The 24,221-nt window shown below is 45.9% G+C and overlaps 1 protein-coding gene across 1 annotated transcript; it reads right to left on the reverse strand.

Moving 5' to 3' along the window:
- Positions 1–1,458: 1,458 nt before the first annotated feature.
- RNF112 (ring finger protein 112) lies at positions 1,459–19,244 on the reverse strand. The gene is made up of 14 exons (XM_033171122.1): positions 19,114–19,244; positions 18,418–18,492; positions 16,556–16,859; positions 15,472–15,675; positions 14,562–14,699; positions 13,626–13,730; positions 13,468–13,518; positions 12,609–12,665; positions 10,475–10,561; positions 9,197–9,317; positions 7,265–7,395; positions 4,655–4,708; positions 3,842–3,916; positions 1,459–3,139 (listed from the first exon to the last, which is right to left on the reverse strand). The coding sequence occupies exons 2-14, from the start codon at positions 18,438–18,440 to the stop codon at positions 2,597–2,599; spliced, it is 1,893 nt and encodes a 630-aa protein (XP_033027013.1). The 5' UTR covers positions 18,441–18,492; positions 19,114–19,244; the 3' UTR covers positions 1,459–2,596.
- Positions 19,245–24,221: the final 4,977 nt, after the last annotated feature.

Below are 24,221 nucleotides of genomic sequence, written 5' to 3' on the forward strand. Positions count from 1 at the left end.
TCTGTTTTTTTGCACAGCATTGTTTCAAACCTGTTTAACTGCCATGACTACAAAGCAATGCTCTGGATAATCCCTTAAGGAAGTTACAGGTAGGTAGCCATGTTGGTCTGCCATAGTAAAAATAAAAATAAAAAAATCCTTCCAGTAGCACCTTAGACACCAATTAAGTTTGTTCTTGGTATGAGCTTTCGTGTGCATGCACACTTCTTCAGATACCTGAAGAATATCTGAAGAAGTGTGCATGCACACAAATGCTCATACCAAGAACAAACTTAGTTGGTCTCTAAGGTGCTACTGGAAGGAATTCCCCTAAGGAAGGTTTTATAATACTCTCAGAAAATGATTCTCAGAGTTCTTTGGGAAACAGTGAAGCTACTCTGAAACTCACAAGTGCACAACAGAGACATACCTAAATCTGTTAAGGGGAAGAGATGATCTTCATTTTGTTTGTGGCCAGGTTTGAGAGTCTGCAGCACAGATGACTTATTAGCATTCAAACCGAGAGTGATAAAATGACGGGAAGAGGGGAAGAATACAGGCAAAAGCAGCCCAACCAGTTTTCCAAGTTTAAGAATAATTATAATCCTTTGTACCCCTTTGGTTTTTACTTTGAAATAAAGCCACATTCTCTGAAAATGATACAACTGTAATGGGGGGGGCGCTTTTTTGAGGCCAGGAGTGAAAAATCTGTAGCCTTCCAGATGTCATCCCTGATTTTTGGTCATACTAATGGGAGTTAGTACAGCAACATCTGGAGAGTGACAGGTTCCCCTCCCCCAGTTTAGGTAATTTGTTATTTCTTTACTGGTCAACCTTCCTGCGTCGAGAAAAAGAGCATTAGTTCTTTAAAATGTGTGCTTCTTTTGACATCTTGCTGGCCTGAGTAACCATCCAAACTGCAAAGCAAACTTAGAAGATGGAAATGAAGACTAAACACTGCTTTCCCCAGCCTTCTCGTGTCCTGCCAATAGGCTTGTTTTGACTCCAGGCTGTCCACATCTGGATTTTGTCCCCTGCAATTAAGGCAAAAGTCACCTGAGGCTACAGCACTGTCATGGCTGAGAACCAGGATATATGATGTTCTTTTTGTGTTCTCATAAAACTGGTTGTGTTTGGGGAGATGGGAGGGGGAGGAAACGGTGGTAGAAAGACCTACCACACAGGTTTGGATCCTGAGCTGCAGTCTGAGCAAGAAGGGGGCAGAAAAACCACACACACACACAACCAAGCCAGGTGAAATAAATCAGTGTTTTTCAACCACTGTTCCGCGGCACACTAGTGTGCCGCAAGATGTTGCCTGGTGTGCTGTGGGAAAAATTGAAAAATTCAAGAGAATTACTTTTTATATAGTCAATATAGGCACAGAGTTAATTTTTTTAACATTTTCTAATGGTGGTGTGCCTCGTGATTTTTTTCATGAAACAAGTGTGCCTTTGCCCCAAAAAGGTTGAAAAACACTGAAATAAATAAATGTATTTCCTGAAACAAGAGCCAAGAGAGGCTGGGTGGGCAGGGGCAAGTCATAAGCAGCCCCTGAAGCCAAGGCACTTGGATATAATTCAAGGAATATAGAGTATTTCTGACAATGAATTAGCTTAGCCTCCTAAAACGTGTTGCATCAGAACCTCAAGTTTCTGGGCACTTCAGAATACACTATGGAGAACCAGTGGGAAGGTTTCCCTGAGGATAATGAGAGAGGCTTTGTTCCCATGAACCAGTGCAAATTTCCCAGCAGCCTTTGCTGTTCAGTAGAATCAGGAACTGCATCCCCCCCTCACCTGACATTGCATACCTGAGAGACTGAATCAGCAGGGTGCTGAAACCCATTAAACCCCCCTGAGCATGGTAACAGCTGCAAGGTTTTGACTTCCTGAAATGAATAGCAGGGAGAGGAGGAGAGGGTGCAGCTGAACTGCATGAAGAAGAAAATAATTTCTTTTCATTCCCTGACTTCACACTAGAGGCTAAAATGAGGGCTCACTTTTCAATATGTACCTTTTTTAAGAGGTGGCAGTAATGTTTCTCCCAGGATGCCCCTAGGCTGCTCCCTAGCTTGTGTTGCTGGTGCTACAGATAGCCCAAGGAAAAAATAGGAAGGGTCCGATTTCCCCGCCCACTCCACTCTGCTTATTATCTCAGCATAGGTGTTGGGGGCAAAAGTAACCTGCAAAAGGGTCCATGATACTCCAGAGGCCCCCTGTTCTGCGTTACCTGTCCTAGGCACTGAAGGAAGCTGGAAATGGACACAGAAGGAAGCACTGCTCCCTTACCTACCAATAGAGAGAATGCAATCACGCAAGCATCATAAGGCCACATTACTAGGCCTCCAGTCATCACTTGTGTGTCACCTCTCCATGTTGATGGACACTAGGGGCATGCTATTTTGCTATCCCTTAACCAGCCACGAGAGGGAGAGGGAGAGGGAGAACAATTCTTAATGTGTTTTACAGGACAGTATGCAAGATCCATTCCCCTGCCCCCATCCACACCCTTGGAGATATGCCAAAATGAGAAAAGGAGAGGGGTGCAGGCTACAGCAATCTGCCACTTGTTTGCAGCAGAAGCTGTAGGTCATAGGACTGCCTCTTTGTCAACCCTAAGGTGAGTTCCGTTGACCAATAAGGCACCTTTCGTCTGAGAGGCTGGTCTCCTCTTCACATTCAGGGTCGTCTTCAGACACATTCTTGGCCTCCTGAGTCTTTCTCTCCCCAATGCTGCTCCCTACGCCAGCCCCCACCCCACCCCCAATGACCGCAAAGGTGCCTGCGCCAGCCATGGTCCCAATGGCAAATGTAGCGGCAGTGCCAGTGCTCAGCACAATGGCTTCTGCGGCCAACACAGCAGCTGCCACACCGGCCCCAATGGCTCCACCAGCTAAACCCACAGCACCCACGCCAATTGCCATCCCAGCTTTGAGGGCATGGGATTTGTAGCGGCGGTGGTAGCGCTCCTTAAAAATTTGAGCTTCGTGCTTCAGGTGGTTCTCCAGCGACAAGATGGACTCTGTCCGGCCCGGCTCATCACCCTGCAGAGACTCCTCACACCGCCGCATTAATTCGCACTGCTTGCCCAGAAGGCGCCGCGTCATGGACTTGGGAGTCACTTGCAGGCCAGCAATCATGGGACGACAGAGCTCGTCCTGGGCAGAAGAAGGAAAAGATGTGTCAGGGTTGCAGAACTGGGTAAGAGGAAAGGGAAACAGAAAGGAGATGCTAGTTCATTACTCAAGACAATCCCACTTCATAGTAATACAAATGTATTTCTCCTGCCCTTTCTCCAAGAAGACCATATGGCACGCATGGGGAACCTTAGGCCTGGGGGCCAAATGCAACTCTCCAGCCTTTCTATCTGGCCCTTGGGGACTCTTCCCAAGCATAGCTAGATCCCCTCTTTGCTAGTCACAGCCCTCACCACTCCAACTCCAACTTTTTGCGAGTTTGTTGTTGTTGTTTTGCCTCACTGTATTTTGTCCATGAATTCTGGCAATGCCTGGTGCTTGCTTGGATGTCGGATAGATAGAGATGGGTGAGTGTGTGCAGAAACTAGCCTACTGTACAAAAGTAAAGTCACTCCTGGAGTTTCACATCCTATCCAAATCGTGTAAAAATTCGAAGGTTTCCAAACATTTTTCTCAAATGGATCATGCAGATGATGCCATCTGTTATCCCTAAAGTGCAACCAGCAGTGGTTCGGTATTATAAATGTGTTCTGCCACCAGCACCCTGCACGGCCCATTCATTTCCTTTCCCCAAATCCAACCCTCAGAAATCCCTCAACATTTTCTTTGCCAACATTTTTTCTTAACCCACAGCCACACCTGTTCATTTGGTTCTGCTCTTACCTGCTTTCTGATGAAATCTGCAAACTCCTGCCTCAGGCATTCCTGGGTGTCCAGATTGTGTAAGGTGATAGCCATCTGGGGAGGGGGAAAGGAAAGGAAAGAATGGAAGATGCTCATTTTCTCAGTTGAGTCCCCTCAAACCCCATTGCCAGAAGAGTCAAAGGAAGATAAGTGTTCATTCATGTATCAATCTTCTTCAGTTTGCATATGACATCTTCCTTGTGGTGACGGGCAGGAATAGAGGAAGCTGCCTTTCACGAAGCTAAACCATTGGTCCCTGTGGCTCAGTGTTGTACACACTGACTGGGAGTGGCTCTCCTGGGTTTCAGGCAGTAATCTCTCCCCGGCTTATCTGGAGCTGTCAGGGGTTGAACCCTGAACTTTCTGCATGCATGATGAATAGTCTACCACTGAGTTACAGGCCTTCCCCATTGATAACACAGCTGGCTCCTAGCATCAACAGAAGCTGTCATTCCCCGCCACTGACCTCTCAATCCCATCTCTAGAAGGTTTTTTATTTCATTGATCATACTTACACCCCACCATCTTTCCATGACTGGAATTAAAGTGATGGACCCTAGTGGTCTGCTATCCAAGCACTAACCAAACCCAGAGCTGCTTAGCTTCTGCAAGGTTATAGTATTATTTACCATTGAGATATACCATGGCTGATGGATGCCGTGTCCAAAAATGCAGCTTCTGCTTAAATATATCAAACAGGTAAGCCAAATGACAAGCAATATGGGGACCTGGTCAAGGAAACGGAAGCAGGGCTGATCATGAACATCAGATGATGGGGGTGAAGTTTGATACCTGAGTGACTGAAGAGAAGCCAAACTTATACTTCTTCATCAGAGAGGAGAAATTCTGAAAAGGAGAGAGAAGAAAAGGATGGCACCTGAGGATGGGGTTCACAACTGCCTCCCCACACCAAAGGACAGTCACATACTGTCAGAAGCCACAGTGCTGCAGTTAAATACATTCACAGTCCGCACGTACGTCACATTTGTTTTCCTACACTGGGAGCATGTGTACATTCATTTGCTTTTTTTACAAATGATGTTTTGACTTTCGGCCCTAATAAGGCAACCTCACTGCTAAAGAGACCTTAACAGTTAAATAATACAACTAGGATAATAAAAATATCAAGATTGCAATGGGGTTTAGAACAAACAAACGTAAGAAGCAGAACCAATGGCAAACACAAGAGAAATGGAGTTCAAGCCAGGGCAACTGGCAAATCCCAAAAAGGGAAAGAAAAGAGAGAGAAAAAAAAAACCAAATCTTGACTTTGGCAGCATGGCCTAAGTTCCACTGCTGCGGGGTTGCAGCTCAGCCTGTGTGCTAGGACAAGCCACACCCACACTAACATTTGGACACGCTGAAGGGAGTCACTGGCACCACTGAGTTGCAGCAGTGTGCCTGACGGAGACGTCTCATATCTCGAACTTTCTCCTAGTCCTGAAGTAGTAAGCGAGGTGAGTGGCAGGGATGGAAATGAGTTGGTCCCTGTCCCAAAATACGTAGGAAGCTGCTTTATACTGAGTCAGGCCATTGGGTCCATCTAGCTCAGTACTGTCTGTACTCTATGCTGGCCAGCAGTGGTTCTCCAGGATTTTAGTCAGGAACCTTTCTACCTAGAGATCAAACCTAGGACCTTCTGCATGCAAACGTGTTGCTCTCACACTGAGCTATGGATGCTCCTAATGAATACAGGATGCAGTCCTGCAGTCAGAGCTTTGGTTCATGGGGCTCAGTACTGTCTACACTGACTGGCAGCACCTCTCCAGGCAGGAGTCTCTCCCAGACTTACCTGGAGATGCCAAGAACTGAATCTGGGACCTCCTGCATTCAAGGCAGATGTTCTGCCACTGAGTTACATCCACCCATTGGATATCAGGCGGGTCTAAATTATTTTTAGACTAGAACCAGTGGGTATCTCTCTTTCCAAGAGCACACCCACCTACACACATACATACTACCGGTAGCAGCCTTTCTTCATGTAGCCAAAACAGTATCACACAAAAACCGAATCATACTTCAACCCTGTTTACAACGGTTACATTTCAGAGAAAAACTAGACTTGAACTGGCCAGCTTTTAAGTCAGCCCCTACAGCTGTGCATTTAATAGCCGCACAGTGTCCAGCTATTAGCATGCAATAAATGTTTAGCTCTGGGCTGTGAAAAACTTCACCTGCTGAAAAGCAACACGGGGATGAAGAACATGTCTGCCCCCCCCCCCGCCAGCAATGCTTATGGACTACAGCTCCCATCATCTCTGACCACTGGGCGCATCGGCTGGGGCTGATGGATCTTGGAGTCCGACAACAAGAGAGTCAATGGATCAGACTTCAGTTATATGTACAGAAGCATGTTAGGGCAATGTTTTTATTGGTCAATCTCTTTTAGCACGTGCCTGTACTTTAGTCCAATTAAGTTCTAATTAACAGGAGAACTTCTGCTTCTTAAAGGTGGTGTAGGAGGGTTTTTGGCAGGTGAAGTGCTTTTGCACTCAGCGTCTCCCTGCCCCAAACATTCCATGCTGGAGTGAGAACCAGGTACTGAGATGAACTACCCTCCACCACCACCACCCCATCCCTTGGGGGGGGGGGAATTTGCAAGGATAATTACCCTCAATCGTCCTTGTTTTTCCTTTGGCAACAATCTCCCACTGCCATGGGGTCTGTGGAGAACTAGCCCAAAGCCAGGACTAAGCAATGTAAGGGTTAAATTTTGTGCCAGCTAGAACCCAAAGGGGCGGGCTCAGCCCGGGTATAAATACCCCTCCCTGTGGTCAGTTAACGGGGGGGGGGGAGAATAAGTTGTGTGGGAGGCGGTTAGTTGGAGGGAGAGATAGTCAGGAGTGAGAGCTAGGTCTAAGAGTCTGAGGTGTAGCATTGGTGGAAGTTATCAGAGCCGAAAAGCAGTTGTTGTGAAATGTGTTGTTATTGTTAATTAGTTGACTGTTAGAGGGAATAGGCAGGTATCATCTAGCGGTAATAGGCCGGTATAGGACCTTCTTTATAAGTTTCTTGAATACTGTTTATTTATCAGAAACCCCAAGCTTTTGTACACAATAAACAACTTCTTTATTCACATAATCCTTGTCTGTGATAAATAAAGCAAGCAGGTTTCAGTTAGCAGTCTGGTGGGTTGCAGCTGAGGACCGTTTGTCATGGGTGCAGCACTCATAGACCATGAAACGTCCGGGGGTGCTGTGCAGGGCTGAAGTGCCCGCGGCACTTCCATTAAGCCAGAGCAGAATCAAAAGCCTCCATTCTTTTATATAAGCCTACCCTAAGCCATCTCTTTGCACATAGCACATCTTCTGTGCCTATCAGGGCAGTGTGGTGGGCAGAAATCCAACAGGTGGAATTCTCCATGTTCTGTCCAGATCAGAGACTTGATTCTGCATCTCTCACCTTCACCTTGGCTGCAAGTTGTGCCCCTGTAAGGGCTCTTCCCTCCTGGTCACTCTTTACATGCCTTGCAGCTGATCTGGCTATGTCGTTCCCATAAGCCTTCAGGCAATCCCTAAAATCCTCATCCATGTCTGGAAGGGGAAACAAAAACCAAGCAGGCAATTCAGGCAAAGGAACTGTAACAAATGACTCTCTCAGAACAGCTGCTCCCCCTGATGGCCACAAAGGATGATGCTGAAGGTTCTGTAGCCCTCCTCGGTTTTACATTCTACCACGCCAGTGAATATAAGGAGCGAGAAACCAAAAAGCACGTGAGCAGAGCATTTGGAGCAGTAACTTAGAACCACAGAATTGTAGAGTTGGGAGGGACCCTGAGGGTCATCTAATCCAATGTCCTGCACTGCCATCCCTGGGTGGGCTCGAACCACCAACCTTCTGGTGAAAGGTTTGCGTTCAATACCAGGGATGGGGAACATGGGGTCTGCCAGATGTTTTTGAACTCCAGCTCCCATCAGCCCCAGTCAGGATAGCCAGTGGTCAGGGTTGATGACATGTCACATGTTCAGCCGCCTTGGTCTGGGGGGTAGGCATTGAGAAGCTGCAGCCTCCACCTTCCTGCAGCCTGATCCAGGCTGCTGTGGCTCCCATTAGACGTGGGTGGGAGAAAGTGAGAAGAAACGGTAGATCAAAGCGACAGATAACATTTGTTTGCATCACATTTAGGTTTGACATAAGTGATGCCAAAGCCTGAGAAACTGGAAGGACCAAAGGAAAGGCTAAAGGACCCAATTACAGTTAGGTAGCCGTGTTGGTCTGCCATAGTTGAAACAAAATAAAAAAAATTCTTTCCAGTAGCACCTTAGAGACCAACTGAGAACAAACTCAGTTGGTCTCTAAGGTGCTACTGGAAAGAATTTTTTTTTTATTTTGTTTCGACTAAAGGACCCAAGTTATTGCAAGTTGTTTTTAACATTTTGTGGTAGTTGTTGCGACCCACCCTGGGGCCTTGAGGTGAAAGGTTGGTAAATAATGAAAGAAAAGTCCCTTCTTCTTCTTCTTCTTCTTCTTCTTCTTCTTCTTCTTCTTCTTCTTCTTCTTCTTCTTCTTCTTTACATGACAGAAGTGGGAAAATGCTTTTCTATTGCTTTGGGGTTAAGTAGTACATACTGTTGTCTAGCGCCAGCTCTGGAATTCTGCACTACTTTCTATGGGCAGACCAAAGAAACAAAGAGGGCATCAAAGGGAACCAGGAATTCCAGACACCAGATAGCAGAATTAATCAGTTTTCTCCTCTTTAAAGTCTTTGGCTAGCAAGGAGAAAACGCCACTATGGATTAACAAAGGAATTTATTGTGGAACCAAAGCTCCACTTAGTGGATGAATGAGTGAACAGCTCACATGCTGCAGAGAGCTAATGCAGATTAGAGGAGCAAGAGTTGGATTTGGAGCTACCCGTATTTTTTCTCTCCATAAGACGCACCTAGTTTTTAGAGGAGGAAAGGGGGAAAGCCCCATTTTTTTGAGATCAGCTCACAGTTGTGCAGCTTCTTTTGCAAAGGTTAAAAGCCCTGTTTTTTGAGGATCAGCTCAAAGTTGTTGAGCTGACTTTGCAAAGGGAAAAAATCCTGTTTTTATAGGGTTCAACTCACAGTTCTGCAGCTTCTTTGGGAAAGGAAAGGGAGCCTTTTCTACAGTTTTCAGCCAGATAATCTAATCAGCCAGTCACATGTCGCTGGGGAAACAAACAGCCTCCGTCTGCAGAACATTCAGCAATGGAGGCCTGGGCAAGGGGCTGGGGCTGGAAAGGGAGCCAGCGATCAACCACACATTCACTCCATAAGACACACAGAAATTTTCCCTTACTTTTTAGGAGGAAAAAAGTGTGTCTTATGGAGCACTTGTGGGAATGATGGAAAGAGAAGAGGTTCTTACCTGCAAGGGTGCCCTCAGTTCCCACCACCAGTCTCCTGCCAGGGAAAGGCATCAGGTAGCAGCGGGTGCTGGTGCTCCTGAGGGCCTCCAGGGCCTGTGGGTGCCTTTTTGGATCCAGTCTCTGAGGGGAAAGAATGAGAGAGAATTAGATGTAGCCATCCACCCAGAGCCAGGCTTCTTGTGAATGGGACTTCTCAAGCACTCTTCCAAAGCAGCTGGTTAGGCTTGGATTTATTTATTCATTTTACTATTATTATTATTATTATTATTATTATTATTATTATTATTATTATTATTAATACCCCGCACATCCGGCTGTGTTTCCCCAGCCACTCTGGGCAGCTCCCAAAAAATTAAAAACAGAATAAAACATCAAACATTAAAAAACTTCTCTAAGCAAGGCTGCCTTCAGATGTCTTCTAAAAGTCATATAGTTGTTTATTTCCTTGACATCTGATGGGGGGGGGCGTTCCACAGGGTGGGCGCCACCACTGAGAAGGCCCTCTGCCTGGTTCCCTGTAACCTCACTTATGGTTTTCTAACCTGCATGGTTTTCTAACCCATTCAACAAGCCATAACTTCAACAGTAAAAACAATAGAGCCAATAAAGCAAATGATAAGTAATACAAACAGCAGTTGGAATAAAATACAGAATCCTACATAAGTCCAGAAGCTAAAAGCAATTTAGAACATAAAATCAGGAAGGGGGACAGTACTTGGCACAAGAATTTAAATATGCCTATTGCAATTAAAGCAGTGGCCCAGGTTCACCCACCAGGCCATTTCAGCCAAGTCAAGTCCACTTACCCTACACCTGTCATCATATTTGATGCCAGGTGTGGGGTAAGTAAAGGTGTGGCTGGGCCCAAAGGGGTTTTGTACCCATCTCCTATCAACAGCACCTGAAAAGTACAAAGCTGTGCCCTTCAAAATATGTGGACAAAAATGAGTTATCTGGCATCATTGTGATGACAGATGAGTGACCCACCCCACCAGTTCAAGCTGCCCATGAAGGTAGATGAGATAAGGACCCACCCCACCAGTTGAATCTCATTCCCCATCCCTGAATCAATGTGTCTGGATAAACAAAATGACCTTCTATTCAACCCTAAAACGCCATAGATTGGGTACCAGGCAAATCTTCCTTCGCAAGGCATTCTATAAAATGGGGTGCCACCAACAAAAAGGCCCTCTCCCTGGTAACCACCTTACTCACACGGTTGGAGCGGAGAAACTGGAGAAAGGCTGTCCATCCAATGCTTCCATTGTCACATTTACCTGTATGGTACTTTGGAGGTAATTCTGTCCCTCCTGGAATCCAAAGATAGGTGGGAAGAACCAGTCACGCACCAGGACATCAAGATGCTGCAAGAGAGAGACGAAGGACGTGTACTGCTTTTCCTACAGCTATAATATGCTTCTATTCATCTTACACAAATCCTTTCAATGACCACACATTGAATACTGTGTCCAGCTTGGGCACTGAGTCCGAAAAAGGATAATGGAAGGCTGAAAACTGTACACAAAGGGGAAACCCAAATGATGCAAACAATATCTCATTTAAATCAGAACCAGTGAAAGCAGTGACTGTCCTGTGTGAGTGCCTGCAGGTGGTTGGAAGAGGGATGGTGGTTAACAGATTGAGGTTGAATCCCAACAAGACAGACATTTCTTGGGGACAGGGCAGGTGTGGGGTCTCCCTGGACCTGCAATGGGTAACTGCCACTAAAGGACCAGTTTGCATTTCTTAGTGCAGAAAGTATTGATCTGATGTGTAGAGATCTTTCCTATTCTGATTAATACAAGAGGATTCGAAAAGCTACTAGAAGCTTCTCTGTGTGAGAGAAGCAAGCAGAAGGGTGATGATTGTATACCTTCTGGAAGCTGAGTACAGCTGGTTTGAACTGTTTCTCTTATCTTCCAGTCAAGGTCATGCTGACAATAAATATAGGCCAGAAGGAGCCTGGGTTTTACTTTCTCTTTCTATTTCTCTTCCTTCTGGTGTGGTGTTCTGTACATAGTATGCTTAATGTTAAGGTTTAGTCTTGTTTTAAGTTTTTGTAACTGCTGCAACTGGAATTTTATGGACTGTGCCAATCCTGAATGTACTGGATTTGTAACCATTTATGCTCATTTGCCTTCAGTAGCAGTAAAGCTCTGGTGGATGAAGTACAATTGCCTCTGGTCTATTTTTGAAAACTCTGCATCGTGTTTAAGTTTTTCCTCCATACGTATGACAATGCCTCTGATACTTGAGCAGTAGCAGTGGCAGCCATTGGTAACTTTAGCCTGACCAGGTTGATGGTCGCTGCTGCATCTTCCATAGTTAAAACCATGCTCCATGTGAGGAAATATTCTCCATTGTTTGTTCTGAATTTCACACTGTTCATGGATGACCCTGTGTATTATGAGACAGGGAAAAGAGCATGTCTCCCTCTGTATTACTCAACACCAGGCATTGTTTTCTATGCCTCCTAATGTAAAAATGCACAAATGCAACTGTTATTATTATTATTATTATTATTATTATTATTATCCGCCCATCTGACTGGGTTAACCTGCGCTTCCATGGACAGCAGTGAGTCCAAAAGAACCAGCGGCTATGCAATACCAATTGCTGAAGAAAAACAAGTGGAAGAATGCCATTGTGCTCAGGTTCTGTTTGCAAGCTGAATAAAGCTGAACATGGGAAGATTCAGTGCAAAGAAAAGGAGGCACGCCTTCACACAGCACATACTTAAATGATGGGATTCTCCCCAAGCCATACTCCCTACTTTGAGCCCTCCTTGCATTCTGATAACACTCTTGCTTGCCTGGATGAAGGACAGAGAGGGGAATGCAAGTGTCTGCAGAAACTTGCCTACAGTACAAAGGTAAAAGGCATGTCCCTTGGTCTTCTCCTGTGTGCTTCTGGCCCTACTCACCATTGGCATGTGACACCTGGAAAGTGACCCAGAAAGAAGCATGGCCCTTTGGATGAATAAAATTCCCAACCTTGGGATAGGCAGAATTACCCAGAGCTGATTTACATATGAATTGGGTGGACAAATCAATGTCTGCCCAATCATATATCGTTTTTTGCCTTTTTCATTCCACATAGAGGTGTTATTTTGGGTTTGTGACACTCTCCTTATGATTGAAAAGAAAATGCAAAGGGGTGTTTTAAAAAAACAGCAACAAAAGCAGTGGGAAGAGTAAATTATTGGCTGCTTGCAAATGGGAGAGAAAGAGATGTGGGTGCCAGGCAGAGGAACATGAGGCTGGGAGAGGTGGCTGAGGCGATGGGAGCCCAGGAACAAAGGAGCTCTTTGACAGATCGGCGAGGCGGAGAACATGAACATCATGGCAATCGTAGGAGAAGAAAAAGAGAATGGAACAAAGAGAAGGAAGTGGAACAGCCGGTGTGCATTACCTGAAAGGGCTTTAATCTGCAGGAGCCTCCTACCGTCTCAGCTACATACATGAACATCTGTGGGCAGAGGAAGTGGGAGACCCACCCAGGAAATGAGGAAATTTGGTTTACTTTAGCCCTTTAGCCCAGCCCACCAGATCTATTCCCCTCTCAAGAAGCCATGGGCTTCAGAAGCGAGGAGCCAAAACCCCACTGGATAAATTTATGGCTATGGTATTTATTACATTGTGGTATTAGTTGTGTACATCACCATTTGTATCCTTACCTCTCCCCACCCCCACAACATAGTTAGAGTCATCTCATTTTATGCTCGTAATATCCCTTGGAGGTAGGCAAAACTGAGGAAGTCTTGACTGGTTCATGATTAGTTGCATGGCTGAACAAGATTCAAACTCAGTCCACAGCAATCTTGGTCCAAAAGCTCAATCCACAACATCTGGAGGGCTACAGGTCAGGGAAAGGTGCCCTAAGGGGTTTATTGCCTTTCACTGCAGAGTGCAGCATGGCTTGCAGGAGCCATCTCTTGGCATCTGCTTTTCCAGCATTTTCCAGCAGTGCACGGATTCTCTGCTTGCAGTTCGAGGCAGTTTTGGCCGCATGGATTGTTCTGCTGGGCAGAAACCTGCCTTTTGTCTAACAGGGACTGTTAGACAAAAATAAGCTTTGTCCCTTCCAGTTCTATATATCCAGCCTTCTGCTTCCCTGAAACTTGGGGGAACTCAGGAATTCTGGATCTTGCCCACCCACCTTTCTAGCCCACATGGAGAGAACCAGGTATTTTTATTCCAGCCAACTATTCCCCTCATCCTTCCCCTGGATAATGCCTAATCCCCCTTTCCCCTTTTACAATCCCACTCACCTCCAGGTATTCCAAATCTGGGTCCTTCATCATGGTGGCCAAATTGAGTATCTAGGAAGAAACAACAGGGGTGTCAGAAGATGCGCTGAACTTACTTTTGCAGCAGGAAGGAAGTAGAGAACGCACACCTGGAAAGGAGGGATCTGGTAGGAACCCACCTGATAGGAGCTGAGCAGCATGGAGAAAGCTGAGAGCTTGACACCATCTTCAACGCTTCTTTCCACATCCATCGACCCCTCTGTGTCCACCAAGAACATGGCAATCTAGAGGGACAGTAAGATATTAATGGACTCTCGTAGGAAAAGTTTCCTGAGAGAAAAGGAATTAGTTTGGCCAGCGGGCTCTAAAGTACCTACTTATAGCTTATAGGTGGCATGTGTCTGTTGTAGATGGTAAGCCATATTGGCTCCCTGTCCACTGCTGAACCCAAGTGAAGGGGGTGGTATGTGCCTTGAACATCCTAAATGTCTTGGGATCCAAATTCCCCATGAAGTTCTTCTTCTAGTACCAGCCTGCCAATGTCATGAGATCTTCCAGAAAGGCCCTGCTCTAAATACCCACCATAGAACTTAGAGGATGTGCAGTGTAGTGTAATGGTTAGTATATCAAGCTAGGATCTGGAAGGCCAAAGTTCACTCAGCCACAAAGCTCACTGGATAACCATAAAAAGTCACTCAGCCTAACAGACTTCACAGGGTGGTTGTGATTCTGCAAGGGGAGAGCATTTTCTGTGGTGACACTCCAACTTCAATCCCCAAGGCTGCAGTTACAGTACTAACATTATAAGCTTTACAGTGCAAGGAGAAGACCTTTCCATTTGCCTGGACATTTTAGTACTCTGGACTGCAACTCCAGTACTGTTTGAGGCTTATGGGAACTGTAGTCCACAACATCTAAAGAACACCAGGTTGGGGAAAGCTGAGCTAGGATGCGAGGAGTGTGGGGCAGAGATTATGTGGAATGGAAGTATTTAATGTGGGCATCTCCAGGGGGCTGGGATGACCAGAAAGTCCCATTTCCATTGAGGGAGAGAAGCTTTCTTCCTCTTGTTCTTCCCCTAGTTACCTTCACAGCCTGTGCTGTGCTGTTCTTACCTTTCCATCTTCACTCTGGACCCAAAATGGCCGACTCCATATCCACACACCCTTGGTGGTGGTGTTAGGTCCTGGTCGCCATTCAAAACCCGTCAGCGCTTCATCTTCTTGACCCATCCATGATTCATCCTCAGCCTCCTGCCAGCAAGGAAGAAAGGCAGAGGATGGTGATGCTGGTAAAACCCACATAATGTTCATGAAGACAGGGGATGGAAAGGCAAGCTATGTGGTATTGAGCTAGATAGGACAATACCACTGTCTGATCCAGATCTCATAGGGGTGGAAGAGAGCAAGAGTATATCTGGTTCCCCTCCCCATCCACCTGGAGCATCTACCCTACATATAATGTATGTCTCTGAATACCAATTGTTGAGAACTGCAAGCGGGGAGAGGACTGTTGTACTCAAGTTCTGTTTGAAGGCTTCCCATAAGTATCTAGGTGGCCACTGTGAAAACAGGATGCTGGACTACATGAAACTTTGCCCTGATCCAGCAGTGCTCATCTTCTTATACCTCTGATATCCCCCCTTAGATGTCCGCACAGCTGCTTAACTTCTGCTCTGACCCCAAATGTGTCCCAGGGTATAATTTGAAGGTGCATGTGGTCACCATTTTGCTAAAGCTAAGCAGGCGAGGGTCTGGATGGCTGACCACATGCACACTGCCCTCATTTAAAATGCCACGGCATAAACAAAATAAAATAAATAATATTTCAGCTCTGACTTGCACAAAATCAATTGCACAAAAGCCTGTTTTGTACAGCTGATTACCTAGATGAGATGGGGCAACATGATCTGCGAAGGAGATTCATCCAAGCCAGACCCTTTTCAAATGGAAATTCTGTAAGCATCACCTGTTGGCCCACCCTAACAAAACACACACAGAGAAGTTCCCATGCATTTGTGCTCACCAGGTTCTGAAGCCGCCGTAGGAGAAAGTTCAGCAGGAAGGATTTTCCTCGCCGTTGCTCCCCAAGAATGGAGACCAGGCAGACAGGGGCGTCCTTCACCTGTCCTTGCTCCAAGCAGCGGCTCAAGGCTTCCTCATCCAGGCAGAGATCTCCATCATCATCCAAACCCACCAGCTGCACTGGCTCTCCTGGCTCCAGTATCTCCTGAAAGAGAAGGGAGATGGATAGGTCACCTAGCTCTGAAGATGCTCCACAGTCTGGCAACCCCATGGATCTTAGAGACGTCAACACAGAAGAAAGCACAGCAGATCAACTTGTAATTGTGATCAGTTTTACATCAGGTTGACAACTGAACGTCTGCGCACCAAAATCTTGCTGGCAGATGACGACTGTTGGCCACCCACTATACAGCTCTTCCTTTCTTGACCAATAAATCTCACCACAGCAGGCTAGAATTTTAAGGTGTTCTAATCTAGGGCATGTTGCAATTTGGAGGTGAGCAGGACGGATGGGCAATAAATGTCTCTGTGAAGCAGCCTAGCACATGGGTAGGCAAACTAAGGCCCGGGGGCCAGATCCGGCCCAAACGCCTTTTAAATCCAGCCCAAGGATGGTCCGGGGATCAGCGTGTTTTTACATGAGTAGAATGTGTCCTTTTATTTAACATGCATCTCTGGGTTATTTGTGGGGCAAAGGAATTCCTTCATTTCTTTCCAAAATATAGTCTGGCCCCCACAAGGTCTGAGGGACAGTGGACCTGCCCCATGCTGAAAAGGTTTGCTGACCCCTGGCTAGCACATTTAAAACAACATCTAAGCTAGCAGCCATTAGCATATGTCTCATAGAGAATGTGTTTTACATGCAGGTTCAGGTAAAGGTGGGAGAGAATTGACTCATAGCATTCATTTTCTATTGGGAAAACTCATTGTCAGAGGAGGCGCTAGGAAAATGCAAAATGTGATTCCCCAGCCAACACTTGCATTGATGCTGTGATTCCTTCATGTTGCATCAAGCATCCTAGTGGAAGCTGTCTAGAATGGTTACTTATATAAGCCACTTTAAGCCTCTCCAGATTGGGTCTCACCAGTTCCTCCTCAACCACCTCCTTTACAGGCAACTGTCCAATTTTTTCCACCAGGCTCCGCAGCCGAGTGTCCGGAATCATCCTTTCCCGGTTGCAGGGATGGCGGCATTCGGGGCAGCGGTACCCATAGCGCGAGGATCCACTCCAGTGGGCAGAGAGGCAGACCCTGCAGAAATTGTGCCCACAGTCAATGGATACAGGGTCTTCAAAGGGATCGAGGCAGATGGAGCAAGTTATGTCCTCTTTCAGGTCCTGGATCATGACTCCTGCAGAAGTCTTTGTGGGGCTTCCCAGTGAGCTCAGCCTGCAAAAAGCAAACAGAGAAAATATAGAGCTGAACAGTGAAACTCTGGTTTCTGCAAATCAGGCCTTGATTAAAACCCAACTGTAATCATGTTTACGCAGAAGTACATTTCACTCAGTTAATTGCCTGGGATGTGACCTCCCCTTGCTGAATGCACTTTCATGGAAGAGCAAAGGTGAAGAAGCCATTTGAAATGCGCCCCCAATGAATATCAGGCTTGTACTTAAGATCCTGAAGGACCCTGAATGCTGTTTTTGCCAGCTGCTGTGGAAAAGAGAGATGGGGTACGTTAGCAACTTCACCTGCTCATTTCCACCTAGCAATCCTGCTGACCTTGAGGCCCATGAGTTTCCTAAGGACTGGGAAGGGGGAAAAAACACCAGCCTGATTTTCAGCCTAGAGATGCCTTCTCTCAAGACATTGGAGGATCCTGAATTCTTTTTGTGCAGGCCGATATGGGGAAGAGTGATGGGGTAGGTGAGTAAATCTGTCAGCAATTCTCTACCTAGGAGCCCTACAGATTTTGAAGCCTATGAGTTTCGCTGTGACAGAGAGTGAAAGAGAAACACCACTTAAGGCTTATTGCTCAGACAAGGAGCTATAAAGCTCAGACCTGTTCTTAGATTGCCTCTGGGCAGGACAGGCAGCCTGAGGGAGATGACTCATAGCAAAAGCTTCCTGGAGTTAACTCCTTATGCACACACCAAGGTGGACATTGGGTACAAAAATGAACTTCAGGAGACTTGAGTCCTACAGTGACACATGGGGATGCTCCCCTCTGCAGAGGAAGAAGAAGAAGAAGAAGAAGAAGAAGAAGAAGAAGAAGAAGAAGAAGAAGAAGAAGACTCCAGAGTGTTTATCTCCTTAGGAAAGTATTGTCCCTTGAACTAAAGACATCTTAGCAGTGATGTGCCCATCATAGTATTATTACACTTAGAACTCACCATTCATTCCAATGAAGTCAAGGTGTCAAATATGATTCCCAACTCACCCCCCTTTTATCCTCTCAACAACTCTGTTGAGTTGTTGGGGCTGAAAGATAGTGACTGGTCAGCTGCCCACCCATCAAAGGACAAGGATGATTAGGGATTTGATTCTAGGTTTCCCCAGTCCCAGTCTGACACTCTAATTCCTATACTACAGTGGCAGTAATAATCATGGGGGGGGGGGGGGGTTTGAATCAAATCTAGATACTGTGCCGATTCTTTCAGACATCATTTCCTAAGACATGCATTTCTATTTCTTTCCTGGTAGAGCCAGCGTGGTGTAGTGGTTAAGAGCGGTGGACTCGTAATCTGATGAACCGGGTTCGCTTCCCCGCTCCTCCACATGCAGCTGCTGGGTGACCTTAGGCTAGTCACACTTCTCTGAAGTCTCTCAGCCTCACTCACGTCACAGAGTGTTTATTGTGGGGGAGGAAGGAAAAGGAGATCATTAGCCGCTTTGAGACTCCTTAAGGGGAGTAATAGGAGGGATATCAAGTCCAAACTCCTCCTCCTCCTTTCCTGGTAGGGTTGGTGTGTGGGTGAGGAGAATAGCTAAACAAGAGCCAACTCACGGTTTAGTATTTGTGTTTCCCATCCTGGGGATAGGATGATGCTGGCAACCTCCCACAGTATAACCTTCCCTGCTCCTAGAACAAAAAGATAATGTTACTGTTAGCCAGTGCCTCCTTTCCTCAGTATCCTCTGGTGTAATGTAAGGAATAGAGAAACAACGGAGCAGCAGCAGAAGGAGGTAAGGGTGCACAGGAGATCACTAAAACACATGGAGATTCCCCTCCTTCACCTTATTTGGGATGGAATAAATATTTATTTCATTATTCATTTATTACATTTCTATCCCACTTTTCCTCCAAGGAACCCCCACAAACACCCCAATGCTGAGTAGCCATGGCATGTGGAGTAACTATTTAGAGGAAGAGAAAATGGACAGGAGTCACTAGAATTCTGCATGAAAACACGCCATCTTGCAATATTTTGCTGCATGTCCCACATAATTTTTTCCCCATTTACTTGCCATATCTGACCTGCCATCATTATAATCATCTTATACCTGTAAGTCATCATGTGGCAAGTATGAAAGTGTGAGCCATCAGCCAAAAACGATGGACTTACTTCAGGATCCAATGGAGTCACTTCTGTGTTTGGGGATACAGGAGGCATTTCTACGGGTGCAATTTAAAGGATGGGGCCAGGGAGAGCAAAGTTTAAATCGCCACTCATCTATGAAGTGCCAGTCACATCCAACCTACCTTACAAAGATGCTGTGAGGGTAAAATGGGCAGGTGGGAGAACTACAGCTGTTGCCTTGAACTCCTCAAAGGAAGAATTTTCTTTTTTCTTTTTAAATGTCATGAAATAAACAAACTGAATAAAGTGAAATGGAGGATGGTGAAGGCTCAAGCTGATGATAATGTTTGTGTGTATGCTGCTCTCACAGACTGAATAATCTACCAGTGGGCCAAAAACGTTTCAGGAAGTTCCTCTGCTGTACAGAAAATATAAGGGTGTTGCTCATAACAGGCTGGTGATTAGAGATATCAACTCCGCAAACTGCCAACTTTAATCTTTTCAGTCGTAATGAAGCTCCAACTTTCCTATAGTGGTTTTTTTTGTTTTGTTTTTTGCTTTTTCCGTTTTTTAAATTTTATTTGCTTAATTGAAATAAACGAAATATTCTTCATCATCCATTAATACAAAATTATAAGGCAAATCAACTAAAAGAAAAAAATCTAATATAATAAAATAAAGAATATCTTCTTTCTTTACATATAACTTCCCATCCACTCCATATTTCACATATTCATTATGAACTTATTGCCAAAACTTTTCAGATTGTAAAGAAGCTCCAACTGAGGCACCTTTCCTCTAGTTTATCAGGCTAATCCAGATAAGCATGCCTATCACAGAGAAGCAGAAGTGAGAAAAATCTACTCAAAAGCTATTCTATGATTGTTTTTTATACTGTCATTTTATGCTGTAAACTGACCTGAGATCTACAGAAAAAAAATACATACACTGGTACCTTGGTTCTTGAACTTAATCCATTCTGGGAGTCCCAAAACCATTCAAAAACCAAGCCGCAGCTTCCAATGGGCTGCAGGAGCTTCCTGCATTCAAGTGGAAGCCGCGGCGGATGTTTGGCAAACCGGAACCAGCAGCGGAGAAAGCCAATCGGGCACCTGGGGCGGCGCATGTGCCCTGCGCCCAGGGGTGGGGGCAGCCGCCCACAGGGTGGGGCGAGCCGGGGCAGGACACTCCACAGGGCCTCCAAGGAGTCTGCCTGCCTCCTCCCACTCAACTGCCCTACAGCTGGACTGTTTGGGGCAGTGCAGAGCCTATGGGCACCCAAGCCACCGCATCACTCCCAGGAGAGATGCGTGGCTCAGGTGTGCTGCAGGCCCCACTCTGAGTGCTGCCCGACATTTTGTCACCCCACTCAGTGATGACACCCGGGACGGACCCTTCCACCTCACCCCCTTCCTCCGCCCCTGACCGGAACACTTACTTCTGGGTTTGAGGCGTTTGGGAGCCAAAACGTACAAGTACCAAGGTGTTCGAGAGCCAACTGTACTACTGTAACAACAACAACAACAACAACAACAACAACACAGTTTTAAAGGCCATACATTGTTTAATTATCCAAAGGCCTGGGAGAAGAGGAAAGCTTTTGCCTAAAGATATGTAACAAAGGCGCCAGGTGAGCCTCCCTGGGAAGAGCATTCCACAAGCAGGGAGCCACCACAGAAAAGGCCCATTCCCATGTTGCCACCCTCTGGCCTTCTTTTGAAGGAGGCATACTGTTATAAGGTGGTTGAACAGCTCCTATTGGTTCCCATACATAACACATACTTACCCAGCTTTGGGGAGGCAGTGCAAAGGCTGGGGAGGGGCACTCAAATGTTGAGGTTCTTAAGGTCGGCATGCGGCCCTCGTGCCTTGTATTTGACCAATCCTGCCTGTTTGGCCAAATGGTGGCACAGAGATAAGCACTTAACAACAGCATATATTTTGTTTTTCACTACAACTCCCCTTAGCACCAGCATTGGGGTAGATTGTCTGGAGGGCACCAGGATGGCAGAGGCCCACCTAGATATAGGGAAGGACCTGAAAATGCCCTTGAACTAATGGAGCAGTCATGCAAGCCTCTGCATTAAAAAGAGATGAGGAGAAACTGTGTCAGAGGCGAGGAAACAGATGGCAAAGATAAGCTAGGCACTTCTTTGTTTTGTTCTCTTGGTTTAAATGCTGCCTGGTGCAAAATTGGGCTTGCATGAATGTCTGAGAGACCCAGGTATGAGTGGGCAAGAGATGGGGAGGAGAGGAAATCCTCCTTGGTGGCTGTGGTGGTGGTTTAAATTCACAATATTTCTTCTGCTCAGTTTGCCAACTTCTGAAATAAGCTCCTGGGCATCTTCTCCAAAGGATGCAGACAACTCTTTGCCCCCTGGATATAAAGATCTGCATGTGCCCAGAGGCATCTGTGAATCATTTATGCATCAGATTATGTGACCTTTTCTTCAAGTGGAGAGAGCAGTTTCTCTGTGCATAGAGGACTGTCCTAGAATTATAGAGATGGAAGGGACCTTGAGGATCATCTAGTCCAACCCCCTGCAATGCAGGAATATGAAGCTGTCCCTTATGGGGATCAAACCTGCAACCTTGGCATTATTAGCACCATACTCTAACCAGCTGAGACAGGAAGCCATTTCAAATATGAGAGCTCCACACATGCATGGGAGCCCCTGCAATCAGTTTGCACCATCAAATGAGAGGGAATGAGTGGCACTTTACAATTAAACGCCAACCCCATGCAAAAATAACCAAAGGCACATTTATTGAACGTTTAGAGAATTCACTGCACATAAAAAGATCACTCAGTGATCTTACCCTTTAATTTCCTTAAAATTACTGTGGTTTCCTTCATTAGGTGGAAGAACGTTGGCAGATTTCCTAATCGCTCTCTCTCTCTCTTGTGGATATTTACTAAAAGTACCTCATACAGGCCTTCAAGACTTGTGCAACCTTCTCCTTGAGGGTTCCTTGAGATGTCTGATTTGGCCACAGTGGCATACGCCTTAGTTACATCCTGTTTGTATTACTGTAACCCACTCTGTGTGGGGCTGCCTTTCAAACATGCTCAGAAACTTCAACTGGCTCAAAGAGCTGCAGCCAGTTTGTTGACTGGGGCTCATTATAGGGAGCATATGACTCCCTTGCTAAGGCAGTCTGCTTCTAAGCACAATTCAAAGTGCTGGTTATGACCTATAAACCCATACAAGGCTTAGATCCAAGCTATCTGAAAGACTGTACAGTATTCTCTTATATGAACCTGCCTGGGTTCAGAGATTTTCAAGGGAGGTCTTTTTTCTTATTCCTGCCACCCTCTCTGGCACACCTGGTGAGGCCTTCTTGGTGACTTATCCCAGATTTTGGATCTCCCTCCCTGGACAAGCTAGGCTGGCTCCTTCCTTGTTGACCTGCTGCTAACATGTGAATACCATTTTGTTCCCACAGGCTTTTGGGAATTGACAGCTTTTTAAGTGATTCTAGATTTTATCTGTAAGCCACATAGGTGCCAGCTCCCTGGGGCCCTTGAAGGCGCCGGGCACCCACAAATTTCAGTGCCAGGGCCATGCCCACTGCATGGCACCCATGGCCCCCAGGCACCCATGGCCACAGGGCCAGGTTGGCACTCCTAGTAAACTGCCTTGAGTCCTGTAAGGTGAAAAGGCAGGGTATAAATAAATGCATTATTATTATTATTATTATTATTATTATTATTATTATTATTTGTCCTTTCAGGCCAGTCCTTGTATGATTTTACCCATGCATTGCACACATCTCTCCCTCTTTCTGCTTAGAGGTGCAAAATCTACACAGAAGGTCCTCAGCACTCTCCATACTCCCAAAAGTATGCTCCAAATAATTGCACTGCTATACTGTAGGAGAACCAGGGGTCGAGGAAGAAAGAGAGTGACATGCCTGAAGTGTCTGTGAGCATACACAAAGTGGCTCAATGAGTCAGTGTGTCTGGCTCTCAACCAGAAGGTTGGTGGTTCAAGCCCACCCAGGAATACGTAGATGTGAACAGGATTCCTGCATTGCAGGGGGTTGGACTAGATAACCCTTGAGGTACCTTCCAACTCTACAGATACTACTGTGATCACTGGCACACAGAAGACATGCATAGGACACCATATACTGTACTGGCCTTCATATGAAAAAAGGCTGATAGAATACATTTTGTACAGGACTAGAGCTAGAAACGTGTGCTTGAAGGTGGGCCCTGCCTTTGCTTGAGATAATTCCCTTCATTTATTGGTTGGATTTTCATACCAACTTTGATACAAATATTACTGAGGCAGTTTACAGTAAAAACATAAGACAACTAGAATTTTTAAGAGAGGAGGGAAGGTTGCCATTTATCATTTCTGCTAGCCCTTCATTGACTATAATGGATACAAAGTATAGGAGCCAACCCCTAGGGGCTGTGGGGACTTCAGCCCCCACAATAAAATATTTGAGGGAGCTGGACACTCACAAAGTTGGTGGGCATTCCCATTCAAATAGTGTCTCTGTGTGTGTGCACGCGCACTCACACACACACTGTGTCATGTGATGAGTTATGTGGAGTGGGGCTTACCTGGGCCCCCACAATATTTTATTCAAGTTGGCACCCTTGGTGTAAAGGTATTTCTGATTAGAATGGGAAAGATTGAGGGCACAAGGAGAAGGGGACGACAGAGGGCGAGATGGTTGGACAGTGTTCTCGAAGCTACCAACATGAGTCTCACCAAACTGCAGAAGGCAGTGGGAGACAGGAGTGCCTGGCATGCTCTGGTCCATGGGGTCACGAAGAGTCGGACACCACTAAACAACTAAACAACAACAAAGGTATGTTTGGTGAGAAATTGGCCCTCTTCGTCTTTTTACCCCTTAACTTAGCAACTTTTAGAAGTGGCACATTTCAGGCTAAAAGAAGAAGCCTGTGAATGCCTACACAAATTGAACCAAGGAATTGCAGACTTATGCACCAATGCTATAAGCACATGTAACAGGGCAGGGCAGCCAATGTCTGACATGCCCTCCAGATATTTTAAACTACAACCCCCATCTGCCCCAGCCAGTATAAATTACTGGTCAGGAATTACCGGTATTGGAATTGTAGGCACCGAGTTGTCTAACCCTGGACTAGGAGGTAAGGCGAAGGGAACAGTGTGCAGCACGAAGCTTCCTTAACATTGCAATAACACCGAAATGATCGCTAAACATTCACTTCCATGTTTTTATGCACAATCCTGTCCCCAAGCCGTCCTCTCTCCTGCTTCGTATCCAAATGCACTAGTAAAGCATCCAA

The sequence above is a fragment of the Lacerta agilis genome, chromosome 14, assembly GCF_009819535.1.
Source record: "Lacerta agilis isolate rLacAgi1 chromosome 14, rLacAgi1.pri, whole genome shotgun sequence".
NCBI classification, from domain to species: Eukaryota; Metazoa; Chordata; class Lepidosauria; order Squamata; family Lacertidae; genus Lacerta; species Lacerta agilis.